The 13,428-nt window shown below is 41.1% G+C and overlaps 1 protein-coding gene across 1 annotated transcript in view; it reads left to right on the top strand.

Moving 5' to 3' along the window:
* Positions 1-13,428, top strand: part of CRYL1 (crystallin lambda 1) — a gene marked incomplete at both ends in the record, with an annotated part of 41,980 nt that overhangs the window by 23,339 nt on the left and 5,213 nt on the right. Inside the window, 2 exons of the mRNA XM_010166247.1 lie at positions 1,076-1,237; positions 6,036-6,230. Of these exons, the coding sequence (XP_010164549.1) occupies positions 1,076-1,237; positions 6,036-6,230 (357 nt within the window). The remainder of the gene's footprint in view (positions 1-1,075; positions 1,238-6,035; positions 6,231-13,428) is intronic.

Here is a 13,428-nt window from a genome sequence, read left to right as displayed (position 1 = left end):
TCCCTGCCACAGAGTCTGTCAGAAGCTGTAGGTATTAAATGTAAATTTTGGATTATATTAAATGTACAGCCTTTTCCCTACCTTCATGTGCAGTTTAGCATAACAGGAAGGATAGAATGAAGTACTGACAGGTAGGAGAAGGTTAGAGTTGGAAAAGAGCAGGTATTTTCTGTGTGTTTTAAGGAGAAAGATGAGATTTTACAAGGTAGGGATCCTGTTTGGATTTTTTATTTTTTTTAAACCCTTCCAAAAAAAAGAGAATACAAGCTGGCTTTGTTTGCCTGTTTTTCTCCTTGTAGACTGAAGTCTTTCCTGTTGATTGTGGGATCCACTGAAGTTATTCTCCCATGTCCTTGTTGCTCCTAGACTGGTGGACTTCAGGCAGCTCCTGGGGATGACTAAAATTCTAGTGACTGTAGATTGTGGCTCTTGGCTCATACATGTGAAATTTCACACAATACTGCAGAGCTGAACATGCTCAGTAGCTTTGGGAGAAGTTCTGATAGTATGCATTCTGTTTCAGAAATCTTTCTCAGAGTTGAAATGAATGAAGATATTTAAGCTTTTTAAGTGTGAGGGTCACTGAGAGATGTTTTGGTACAGGTTCTAGAATTGTATCTTGGAATCTCCTGCTGTAATTTTGGAGATTGTAAGTTCATCTTCTTTTGAGATACAGCTATTCATTTCCATTTTGTCTGAGAGAGAGAATACTGACTTCTATTTTGTGACATTCTTTAAAAAAATGGACCTATTCCTCCATACTGTGTTATCTCTGTTCACAAGTAAAAGTATATTTTAGACAAAGCAAAATGATTTGTTTTGTGTTAAATCTCCTGTGGTGTGTGGTGGTCCGTCTTCTATAAAGAAATTCTTGGGCTTTCTGTTTTTTGGTATGTGGGAAGGTGTTTTTGTGTTATGACTCACTGATATATCTAGGCTGATTAACAAAGATGGTTTGTGCAGAGATCCTAGGTGTCAAGCTGGGATCAGTGAAGTCTGAAATACATGGGTAAGTACTATTGAACTGGAAGACTTTTAATACTGGTTTTGGTTTTTTGTTTTTTTTTTTTTCCAGGAGTGTACTCCAGAGAACCTGGAACTGAAAAGGAAGATTTTTGGTCAGTTAGATCTTATTGTTGATGACAACGTTATCCTGAGCAGCTCGACCTCTTGTCTCTTACCCAGCAAACTGTTCACTGGCCTGAAGCATGTTAAGCAGTGTATTGTGTCACATCCTGTAAGTATGATGGCATTTTTTATTTTTGTAGCAGTAGTAGTACAGGTGTTTAACTAAACTGCACCCCAAGCTCTTCCCTGAAGACTGAGAGATATAGAAGGATATTTGGAGTGCTTTGGAGCCATCATTAATGTGCAGAGGCCTGACTTTTCAGAAAAGCTTTAGTTTGGTCATTCTGTGAGCAGCAGTATCTGCTACATTGAGATGATGTGTGCATGTTTCATACTGTTGGCTCAAGATACGTTCAGTGTAAGCTGTTGTGCTCATGTTGTTGCGTGTTACTCAAATTACTGGCTCTCAAAATGTAGGAATTCTGTATTTTGAAGACAAACCTATACATTTCCCTACTTTCTTCTTGTGGCATCATCAGTCTCTTCTAGTATCCTTTTTCAGCTGCTGTTGGTTAGCAATAAGGATCCAAACAGTGAACTGCATATGCGTGTCAGGTAATGTAAGTGAAAGATGGAAGGTTTTGACTCTGGCTTCTTCAGACTTTTGATGGAGAAGCAATATACCTGAAGAGGAAAAGCAGGTGGATGAAATGGAACAAATTTACTTGGAGTTGAATTTGCATGCTTTGTGGCCAGTTGGGATAGGGCAGTGATGCAGAAATGACATGACTAGAGGTGGCAGCAGAACCTCAGAATGCTGAAGGGCACCTGTGAGCCTCTGTTGAGGTCTACATGGGGCTGCCAGACAGCAGTTTATCACGTCTCTCCTCAGTATGGAAGAGCATTTTGTCTTGACCAATGGGACTCTTACTTCTTCTGTTTTACATTACTCAATAGCTAATGAATTTGGTAGCCTAATGTTAATCTCTGCTTGACAGATCAGTTAAGAAGGTTTGCAGTATCTAGAGAAGGGTGCTGCTGTCTGCAATTTGGTAACTACGTGTTGTCTCTCCAGGGCATCTCTCAGGGTGTAAAGTAAATGTCAGTTCCCTGGGCTTGCTTGAGAGGGGCCCTGTGAGCACAAAAATACAGCACCACTTTACTGTAATGTCTCTACAGCTACCTTTAGAATCATAGAATGGTTTGAGTTGTAAGGGACCTTTAAAGGTCATCTAGTCCAACCCCCCTTCAGTGAGCAGGGACATCTTCAACTGGATCAGGTTGCTCAGGGCGCCATCCAGCCTGAGTTTGAATGTTTCCAGGGTTGGGGCATCTACCACCTCTCTGGGCAACCTGTTCCAGTGTTTCACCACCCTCATAATAAAAAATTTGTTCCTTATATCTTGTCCAAATCAACCTCTTTTAGTTTCAAACCATAACCCCTTGTCCTATCACTACAGGCCCTGCTAAAAAGTGTGTCCCCATCTTTCTTATACGGCCCCCTTGAAGTATTGAAAGGCTGCAATAAGATCTCCCTGGAGCCTTCTCTTGCCCAGGCTGAACCATCCCAACTCTCTCAGCCTTTCTTCATAGGAGAGGTGCTCCAGCTCTCTGATCATTTTTGTGGCCCTCCTCTGGACTCACTCCAGTAGGTCTGTGTCCTTCTTATGTTGAGGGCCCCAGAACTGGACACAGTACTCCAGGTGGGGTCTCATGAGAGCAGAGTAGAGGGACAGAATCACCTTCCTTGACCTGCTGGCCACGCTTCTTTTGATGCAGCTCAGGATATAGTTGGCTTTCGGGGCTGCGAGTGTACATTGCTTGCTCAGGTCCAGCTTTCTGTCCACAAGTATCCTCAAGTTCTTCTCTGCAGGGCTGCCTGCTCTCAATGCCTTCATCCCCCAGCCTGTATTGGTACCGAGGATTGCCCCAACCCAGGTGCAGGACCTGGCACTTGGCCTTGTTGAACCTCATGAGGTTCATATAGGCCCACTTCATCTGTAGCCTAATGCTGTGGTGTCAAAAGTATTTGATCATTCCCTTTCTGCCATCCTTCCGCCACCACCATTGTGTCTTGGGGTGACTGGAAAGCTAAAGGAAAAAAAAGGATTGGTTTCTTTTTGTATAATTAGTTTTCACTTCCTTTAAAAAAAAATAAAAATTCAAACTTCAAAGTATGTGTCTGTACCTAGGTTTAGCCTTTGTCCAGTCTAAAATTCAGTAGTTCCAATAGTAGTTCTCATCTTGGAAATATGAGATTGTAATTTTCTGCAGTGCAAGAGCAGAGATAATGTTTCTTCTGGACTTCTCTATTAAATAACTATAGCTATGATTTTTACATTACTATTTTCCCAAGTTAGTCTGTACCAGTTGACTTGTTTCTGGTTTCTAGTCTGAGCTACAGTCTTTATAGGAGCCACTTCTGAAACCAGGTTTTTATCAGATCTGGAAAGAGAGCTAGTCCTGCATAAACATTTTCTAGATTGCTGTTGTAAGGATGTATGTCTTTTCCAAAGAAAACACACTGGGCTGCCTTAAAATGTCTGATTGTTCTGAAATGGCTTTGCAATCCAACTGAGACTATTTTCTTAGTAATCTCAGCTTCACTCAAAGAGGAGTGTACTGGAGAAGCTGTGAGCCAGTGTACTCTTCCAGAGGCCTTTCTGCATCTGTTACATCAATAAACATGCTTGTTTTGTAGTAGTTGCAGGCTTTTGGTGTTTTTTTTTTTTTAACCATGGCCTTACTAACATCTTGAACACAACAGCAGGATATGGGAAAAGGAGACTGCAGGAGGCAAGCAGCTCTGGAGGACACTGTGAAAACAAGTGTGGATTTGATATACCAGAAAAACTAAAAGCTAAAGTTGTAAAGTCTCTGGCACAGGTGAGCATGTTAAGGAGAAATTAAATTAAATGCCCAAAGGGCAGAAGGAGCTCATCCCTTTGCTTAACATAGCAATAGGTTCAGTAATTAGAAAAAAATAAATGAAATCCCATAGCACACCTGTATGGTACAAATGCATGCAATACTTGTGGGTACAGCTGTTCTCTGCAAGCAGTTTCAGGCATTGTATCAGTAGAGGTCTTCTGCAGAGCAGTTCATTTTTCATGTACTGTATATGCCTGCTAGATCACAAGCTAGAAACGAAGCTAGAGGAGACTGTGTGCCATTGAGTGAAGACCCTTGCTGTACAGGAAACCATGTAATCAAATCACCTTTAAAATGTAGTGAGCTCTATCTCTTAGATTTTTTTTTTTTTTTTAACTCTACTGCTCCTGTTGAAAGTTGTTTGTGTCTTCTAAATTTTGTTTCAATCTTATTCACAGTCTGTTAAAATAAATTTGATGTGTGTATCATCCTTTCTTAGCTTTCATTTTGTTAGGCTGCTGCTCCCTGAAGAAATGTTGTGCATTCCCCTTCTCATTTTTAGAAACCTTCCCCCACCCCCAATGTCATCTTACCACTTTTAGTTTTTAGCAACAACTATTGTCTCAATCCTAAAAAATTATCTTCCTAAGTCTCCTCAGTGTGCTCATGAACACACTCATATACTCTCTGAGTACTGTGCCAAGTTCATGTAATTGAATATCTCAATAAGATGACTGTCAACACTAATCTTGGAAGAAATTTATAACAGCCTCAGTCTCTCTCAACAATTAACTTGTCCTCTTCCCAATTGGAACCTGTGATATGCTTAAGGGTTAGAAAAGCCTTCAGAGAACTTCTTGGTCCTTGAAGGAGTTTGGGTCTTGCTAAATTGCCTGGCACCACACCTGCAATTGTGTCTTTCATGCCGTTCTCGGAGTTGGTGGTGACACTGCCAAAGAGACTGATGTCGGAAGGGTTATGTTGGAGCACAAGGCACTTCAAAGGGAATGAAGTGTGTTACATCAGTAGTTAAAGCAGATGTAACCTACATCAGGTTATGTGTTGGTCAGACCCTACAGTAAAGGGAACCATGTAAGTACTGAAAAGAAGAACGTGCAGAGAGGAAAGACTGCTTGTGTGTTGCTGTGACTAAATCCTGTACTTGCATTTATGTGAGCACAGTTAAGAGCAGTTGACTACAAGGGAGCAAGGTGAAAGAATTGGTACTTAATTACCATCCTTTAAATGTCAGTGTTAGTTCTGTTAGTAACTTCTGATATGTAAGCTCCTTCTACTGCCTTGAAACTAGACTGAGAGCTGAGTTTAACACCTTGAGTATGGCTGAAGGACTGCTGCTTTTGGAGAGAGCATGCAGGCAGTGTTATTCCCTGTAAAACTGTGACCTGAAGAACTTCTAGCTGCTTCTAGGATGTTCTTTAGAACTTTTTGTCTATTGTTTCAAAAATACATTACACAGATGTCTTGACTTGATGAGAAATTACATTTGGGAAGAGTCAGGGAGAGGTAAATTTTTTTTTTTTAAAGTAGATACAGTGTTTGGAAGGTAACCTGTTCTGCAACTTCATTGAACTATGTTTTATGTAATATCTGTTATGGTGTTTAGCACATATTTACAGGCTTGGGCTAGTAGCAGCTTATCTATTAAGTGTTGTGTCTTGCAGCAATAATTTTGTTATAAAGTTTCTGAATATCTTAAAAGAAATACCTTGCTTCATTTAGAAAGACAAATGGTGACCATATGTTCTACAACAACAAACAGCCTGAATATTGAGAAGTCATCGGTTACTCATCAGTATAAAGTCTTCTAGTACTGTTTCAGTGCTATCATCTTTAGTGTAGCTCCATGAACTTTGGGGTCAAACAGAGTTAGATTAATGCAAGATTAATTATTTTTTTTCAATTTGAATTAATGCACCAACTTTTATTGGATTAGTGAAGTCTTTCAGGGTCTGAAGATCAGGCTGGCTTTGTTCACTGGAAAATATCCATGCTATTAGCAAGCTATAAAGATGTTTTATATTAACTTGTTCTGTTAAGCTGTTGACAGTTGTCGTTCTTTTGTGTTTCTTCTTGAGGTAAATCCACCTTACTTTGTGCCCTTGGTTGAAATTGTTCCTCATCCAGAAACAGATCCTTCTACTACAGAAAGAACATATGCCCTGATGAAGAAGATTGGTCAATCTCCTGTCAAACTAAACAGAGAAATTGAGGGGTTTGTTCTGAATCGGCTCCAGTATGCAGTGATAAGTGAAGCCTGGAGACTTGTGGGTGTATGTATATATTTTTTTTTTCCAATTTCTACATACACATTGCTGGTTTTGTAGATGTGACAAGTGAGATTGTATATTTAAATTTCCTATAAATTTTTGTCATCTTTGTTAAACTGTCCCTTATGAACATGAAATATATACTAACATGTAAATTAAAAACAGTAAGAAGTTATGTCAGTTATAAATAGCAAAGACTGGAAAAACTCAGTGATATAACAACCATCCTTTATCTTGCTTTCTTTTCAGAATACTGTCATTTTCAGGACAATCAAAATAACAATCTTAAAAGCACAGAAATCAAAATACTGATTTTTCTTTTTTCTAGGTTATCTCATAATTTCCTGTTATTTTCTGAATGTTGCTGGCCTAGTGTACAGGGGCTATGAAAATAATATTTCAAATGGTTTTCTCTTTGGGCATTCAGGAATTGCAATCATAGGTTCAAAGGTTAGTTATTTGATACTTGTAGTTAAAGACAGATTGCTCCTTCTCCTCCCCATTCAGACTTCTAGCTGAGAATCATTTGTGCTCTTGCAGCTTTTCCCACAGTTACCTGTTCTGTGCTGCAAAGTTTGATCTTTCATCAGAAAGATCTGATGAAGAGCTGAATTATGAGTCTGTTGCTATTCTGTAGAGATTCAGATGAGCTTGAGCTCAAGGCTTACTGGTTTTTGTCATGGAGAGCGTTTTGATTTTTCAAGCTTTTTAAAACAACCATGCACACAAATATAGGTAAAGATCTTAAAACTAAGGTAATATTAGCATGTCATAAACAAAGCAACTCTTTTTCCAAAGCAGTATCTAAACATAGTTGCTGAACTGATTTTGCTTAGCTCTAGTTAGCTTCCACTAGCAACACAATACAACAATATAAGGAGGTGGTGAATAATAATAAGTAAGACAATATTGTTAGGAAGGAACTGATCTTCTACTGGAGATGTTTCTTTAAACTTAGTGAAAAAAAAAAAAAAAAAAAAAAAAGGTTTCTGTTTTACCCAGGAAAACCAGCCAACCACACCTCCATCCCTGGAAAGGTGATGGAACGGCTCATTCTGGATGTTATCTCTAAGCATCTGGAGGAAAGGAAGGTTATCAGGAGTAGTCAACAAGGATTCACCAAGGGGAAATCATGCTTGACCAATCTGATAGCCTTATGTGGTGGCATGACTGGCTGGCTGGATGAGGGGAGAGCAATGGATGTTGTGTGCCTCGACTTCAGCAAGGCTTTTGACACTGTCTCCCATTACATCCTCATAAGTAAGCTTGGGAAGTGTGGGTTAGATGAGTGGACAGTGCATTGAGAACTGGCTGAATGAGTACAGCTATGAGTACGGCTGTGTGAGCAGGTAGATGATCTGCTCAGCCGAGCGGCACAGCTACAAGATGAGGTTGAAAGGCTGCAAGATGAAGTAGAAAAGCTTCGGAGTACTAGGGAGGCTGGTGGAACCAGAGTCTGCCCTCCCTCCACAGAAATGGGAGCACCTGCCAGATAGCACCCAGGATCAAGGGGCCCCTGTATCCTACCCCTGTCAGGTGGAAGACAGAAGCCTAAATGAAAAGGGTGAGTGGAGGCAAGTTCATGGCCATGGCAGAGCATTTTTTGCAAACTGTGGACCAGTAAGTCTGATAATCTGTAGGCATATTTATATACCTTTGGTCAGCACAAGTATCTATGGAAGTAATACCTCAAAAATACAGTAGGATACTTTCATGTCTCTGAGAGGCATAAACTGAATTGTGGAAGTCACTGCTATAGAAACCTGGGATACTAAAAATAGGAATGGGTTCAGGGAACATTTAGACACACTCATGTTAGAGGAGAACCATGCATAGGCAACCTCCAGCTGTTGAAGCCTCAAAAAGTGGACTGCTGGGAGCTGGGGCAGTGCATATCATTGAAAGTATCACTTGGTATTTGGTCTTTGGTTATGGAAAGAGTATAAAAACACTTCATGGGCTACTGTTGGAAAAGAGGTATTGATTTGAGGTGAACCTTTAGTATGAACCTGTATGGACGCTTTTTGTGTGGGTGGTGGTATGTGAATAGTAGCAAGATAGTGCTTGAAGCACTGACAGATAATGAAAGTTGCTTTTGTTGTGCATCATCAAAGTTTCCAAGTTTTTGTATAATTTTATTGCGTTTCAGGCAAATACACATTTAATCTGTAACAACTTTGGTGGCTGTATTTCCATTCCAAAAGCCTGGACAAATAGCAGCTATCAAAGGTGTGTAGTTTCAGCTGTGTGACTTCAGGCTACACTCTGCTTTTGGTGGGAGGAGAATCACTGCAGATAAATGAGAGCTGCAGGTGCAGTTTCTGTTTCTACTGTTGTGCTGCCAACTTAGTCACTTTTATAGCAAGTCATGTTCTTTTGGTGTTTTCCACTTTCAAAGTGGGGAAAAATATTTCTTGCTTCTGATTGTTAAATCACTTTTCAGTCGTTACTGTTGAAAACATCTGCCTCCTCCACTCTCGGTCTTTGAGAGGCTCCTAAAAATCAAGTTTTATTCACACTGATTCCTTCCAGTAACAAAAGTTTTCCTTCCCCTAAGAAGCACTGGGGGTGGAAGATAAACTATGAATATTAGCAGGAGGGACATACTAGTAGAGCATTCTTGTTCAAAATCCTTTGTAGTTAGATATGTAAATTGCATATATTGGATGAGACAGTCAGCTCGGATGCAGAACGCAGACATTCTTATGAAATTACTTATGAACACTGGTATTTTTCTGCTAATAATTGTATATGGCTTTCGACTATTGAAAAAGAACAATGAAACAGAACCATAAAACATAATTTCAAGCTTACTTATGTTATTAGTGGTTGTAAAGGTCTGAACAATTATCTTTGCCTACAGTTACATGTAATAAACTGAATAGTGCTCCTGTTTCTGTTATAAGTTTTCTTTAATTTTAACATGGTGAGTGCTTGAGAAAAATCTGTGTGGTAGCTGGAGGACTGTTGTATTTGCACTGCAGTGTATGAGGTCTTTGAAACATAACAAGGCCATAAATTTTGCAGTTATAAATGTAATGTGTGAACCAGGAGAGAAACATAGCAGCAGTCCCCAGGTGTTTTGAAGCCACTTGAAATGATCTTAAATCAGCTCTTTTATGTAAAAACTGTCTGTTTTTTTTTTTAAGGACTTTGCTGAGATGGATGCTTGAAAGTTCTCATCTGTGTCCTTGCCTCAAAAGTATTTATAGTAATGGCAGGGGAATGATCTTACACATGCACATGTGTGCACGTATACTTTTATCCAAGTCCAAGTTCAGACACCTTTGCATGGACAGCCTTTTTTTGTTTGTTTGTTTGTGGGGGGGGGTTTTGGTTTTTGGTTTGTTTTTTTTTTTGGTGAGTTGAGCTTATTTAATTCAAGAAGCTAGTGGAATTAATGCACTGTTAAAAAAAGGCATTGGTGGTAGGACAGACATGCAGATACAGCGATACTAGCAACATTTATCTGGAAAACTTTATCAGAAGTGGACTGAGCAGCTTGCAGGATATGTTTTAGTTCCCAAATGTAACTTGGCAGCTTGCGACCTGCCAGCCTCTTTCTTTTCTTTGCCAGTGTTGTGTTGGGATGTGTGAGGGTAAGGCATGGGACACGGATCATACGATGAGAGAAGGGCTCTGATACAGAGTGTGGACATGGGGCTGCATAGAAAGCAACATGGCAAATACAGCTGCTTGCTGCACGGGGCTCACCAGCTTCTGCCGTGTGAGTCCAAGAGTAGGAGAGACTATTAACACAGCTAGAAATCTGAGGTAAGGCCCTACCAGCAGGTTGGATTCAGGCTCAGACCATGGTACTCAAATTGCATGTGGGCATGGATGCTGGAGCAGAGAGAGAAGCATAATTCAGTGGCTGTAATTTTGAAGCTGGGCTGAAAATGAGTGATGTGAATGCAGGACTGGGCCAAATGTGGGAGTGGGAAGTACAGAGTTATGGTGGTGAGAAGTTAGGAGGCCTGAAGGTTTTGATCCTGATTTGTAGAAAAGTAAGAGAATGAAAACTCATCTGGAGACTTAAAGTTGGTGCTGAAAACTTCGGCCATGTGGATGATTAGAACATGGATTTAACGAAGCAGAAGTTTGACTTTACAAGAATTTAGAAGCAAACACCATAGATTCATTTATGGGCCTAAAAGAAGGAATTCAAGCAAGTGCTCCCCTTTGAGGCAAGAGTGCTACAATGAGATGTTTTGTTTAAGATCTGAGTTAGTCTCTTGTGCGACAAGATATCTCTTTGAACATTGTTTTGACTTGCAAGTGTTTGGGCAGTGGAGGTGTTTGTGGCAGGAACTTTTTGCATCAGTTATCTCTCCACATGTATTCCATGAAAAAGCAGATAGATATTGGTAGCACTCCAGCCTGTCTCTTTAAGGTCATGTTTCTGAGAACTTTCTGTAGGACTACATAGTATGTGTGAGTCTGACGTTTATTTATGGTTTTTGTCTCTGGTAGGAGTGTTGAAAAGCTGATTATGATGCAAGTAAAAGATATACTGTGAGATATTGAGGTTGAAGATCCTTATTTCTCTCTTCTCAACCTTAAATTTTAATATTACAAGTTTGGAACCATTAGAATAATCTGTAGCCAGTAACAGGAAAAATATCTAAAATAGCTCTCTGTGTTATTCCTTGTTACCATTCATTTACTTTCTCGTGCCTCCATTGACAGTGGTCACTGGTATATCTGCTTTTGTTCGTAACTCCTTGGAGCAGAGATTTTCTGCCTTTATTTGCCTGGGAAGCAGCCTGTGCCCTGCTGACACTATTGCTTTAGTACTTTTACCAGTACCAGTACATTCTATAGTAGCTTGGGATTATGTTGCGAAAGTGTTTGTTAAATAGCTTGACTTTGTCTTGTTCTGAAGATAAAAGTTCTGTTTGACTTAATCTAGAAAATAACAACCAGTTTCACCAGTGCTTTAGATCAGAAGTCTTGAACCTTACTCTGAATATCCAGGTCTATTCTTTTTCTGTGGATTACTGAGTGGAAGCTTAACCTGGAGAAATATTTTCACGTGAAATATTTTTCTGAGCATCACCTGGAATTTGCAAGGAGGTCATGCAGACTGAAGAGGAAAGACCCATCCATCAGGAGAGACGCTGGAGCTGAGTAAGGCAGCCTGATCTGCTCCTCGTGTAACAAACCAGTGGAACTCAGAAAAGGCGATGGGTGATAGTAGGAGGCGACTCTCTTCTGAGGGGTACAGAGGCACCTGTTGGGGGCCCAACTTAAATGCCTCTATGCAAAGACACGTAGCATGGGGAATAAATGAGGAGTTAGAGACATGCACGTGCCTGCAGGGCTGTAATCTTATTGGCATCGTGGAAACGTGGTGGGATGGCTCCTATGACTGGAGCATTGGAATGGAAGGATACAGGCTTTTTAGGAAGTACAGGCAGGGGAGATGAGGAACGGGTGTTGCCCTCTATGTCAGTGACCAGCTGAAGTGCATGGAGCTCTGCCTGGGGATGGATGAGGAGCTGACCAAGAGCTCATGGGTCAGGATTAAAGGGAGGACAGGACAGGTGACATTATAGTGAGGGTTTGCTACAAATCACTTGACCAGGAAGACTGAGTGGATGAGGCCCTCTGTAGACAGAAATATCCTCACATTAACAAGTCCTGATCCTCAAGGGGGACTTCAGCCACCCCAATATCTGTTGGAGGGACAACACAGCAGGGCATAAGCAATCCAGAAGGTTCCTGGAATTAGTTGATACCTTCCTTCTCCAAGTGATAGAGGAGCCAATGAGAAGAGGTGCTATGCTGGACCTTATTCTCACCAACAAGGAGGGGAATGTGAAGCTCAATGGCAGCCTTGACTGCAGTGACCATGAAATGGAGTAGTTCAAGGTCCTTAGGATAGCGAGGAGTGTGTGCAGCAAGCTCACCATCCTCGAGTTCAGGAGAGAAGACTTTGGCCTTTTCAGGGACCTGCTTGGTAGAGTACAATGAGATAAAGCCCTGGAGAGAATAGGGGCTCAAGAAAGCTGGTTAATATTCAAAGATCACCTCCCTCAAACTTGGGAGTGATTCATCTCAACAGAGAGGAAGTCAGGCAAAAATGCCAGAAGGCCTGCATGGATGAACAGGGAGCTCAGACAAAAAGAAAGTCTGCAGAGGGTGGAAGCAAGGACAGTTAGCTTGGGAGGGATACAGGGAAATTGAGCAGCCAGGGGTCAGGTTAGGAAAGCCTGAATACCTGATTGATTTAAATTTGGCCAGGGACATCAAGGGCAACAAGAAAAGCTTCAATAGGTATGTCAGTGATAAAAGGAAGACTAGGGAAAATGTGGACCCTCTCTGGAAGGTAAATGAGACACCTGGTTACTTAGGATATGGAGAAGGCTGAGGTACTCAACAAGTTTTTTGCGTTGGTCTTCACTGGCAAATGCTTAAGCTACACTGCCTAAGTCACAGAAGGCAAAGACAGGGACTAGGAGAATGAACCACCCACTGTAGGAGAAGATCAGGTTCAGGACCATCTAAGGCACCTGAAGGTCCACAGGTCCCTGGGACCTGATGAGGTGCATCTGTGGGTCCTGAGGGAACAGTGGGATGAAGTTGCTAAGTCATTATTCATCATATTTGAGAAGTCATGGCAGTCCACTGACTGGAAAAGGGGAACATAACCCCCATTTTTAAAAAGGAAAAAAAGAAGACCCAGGAAACTACAGACCCATCAGTCTCACCTCTGTGCCCAGCAAGATCATGGAGCAGATCCTCCTGGAAACTGCTAAGGCACATGGGAAAATAAAGAAACAATATGGCTTCACTAAGGACAAATAGTGCCTGACAAATCTGGTGGCTTTCTATGATGGGGTTGCAGTGTTGGTGGATAAGGGAAGAGCAACTGACATCATCTATATGGACTTGTGCAAAGCATTTGACACTGTCCCATGCGACATCCTGGTTTCTTAATTGTAGAGACATGGACTTGACAGATGGACCTCTTGATGGATAAGGAATTGGCTGGATGGTCACACTTAAAGAGTTGTGGTCAATGGCTCGATGTGCAAGTGGAGACGGGTGGCATTACTCAGGAATCAGTACTGGAGCCTGCGCTGTTTAACATCTTTGTTGGAGACACGGACAGTGAGATTGAGTGCACCCTCAGCAAGTTTGCTGATGACACCAAGCTGTGTGGTGTGGTTGACATGCTGGAGGGAAGGGATGCCAT

The sequence above is a fragment of the Antrostomus carolinensis genome, unplaced genomic scaffold (assembly GCF_000700745.2).
Source record: "Antrostomus carolinensis isolate BGI_N321 unplaced genomic scaffold, ASM70074v2 scaffold4934, whole genome shotgun sequence".
Taxonomy (NCBI): Eukaryota; Metazoa; Chordata; class Aves; order Caprimulgiformes; family Caprimulgidae; genus Antrostomus; species Antrostomus carolinensis.
This window is presented reverse-complemented; position numbering and strand designations above follow the sequence as displayed.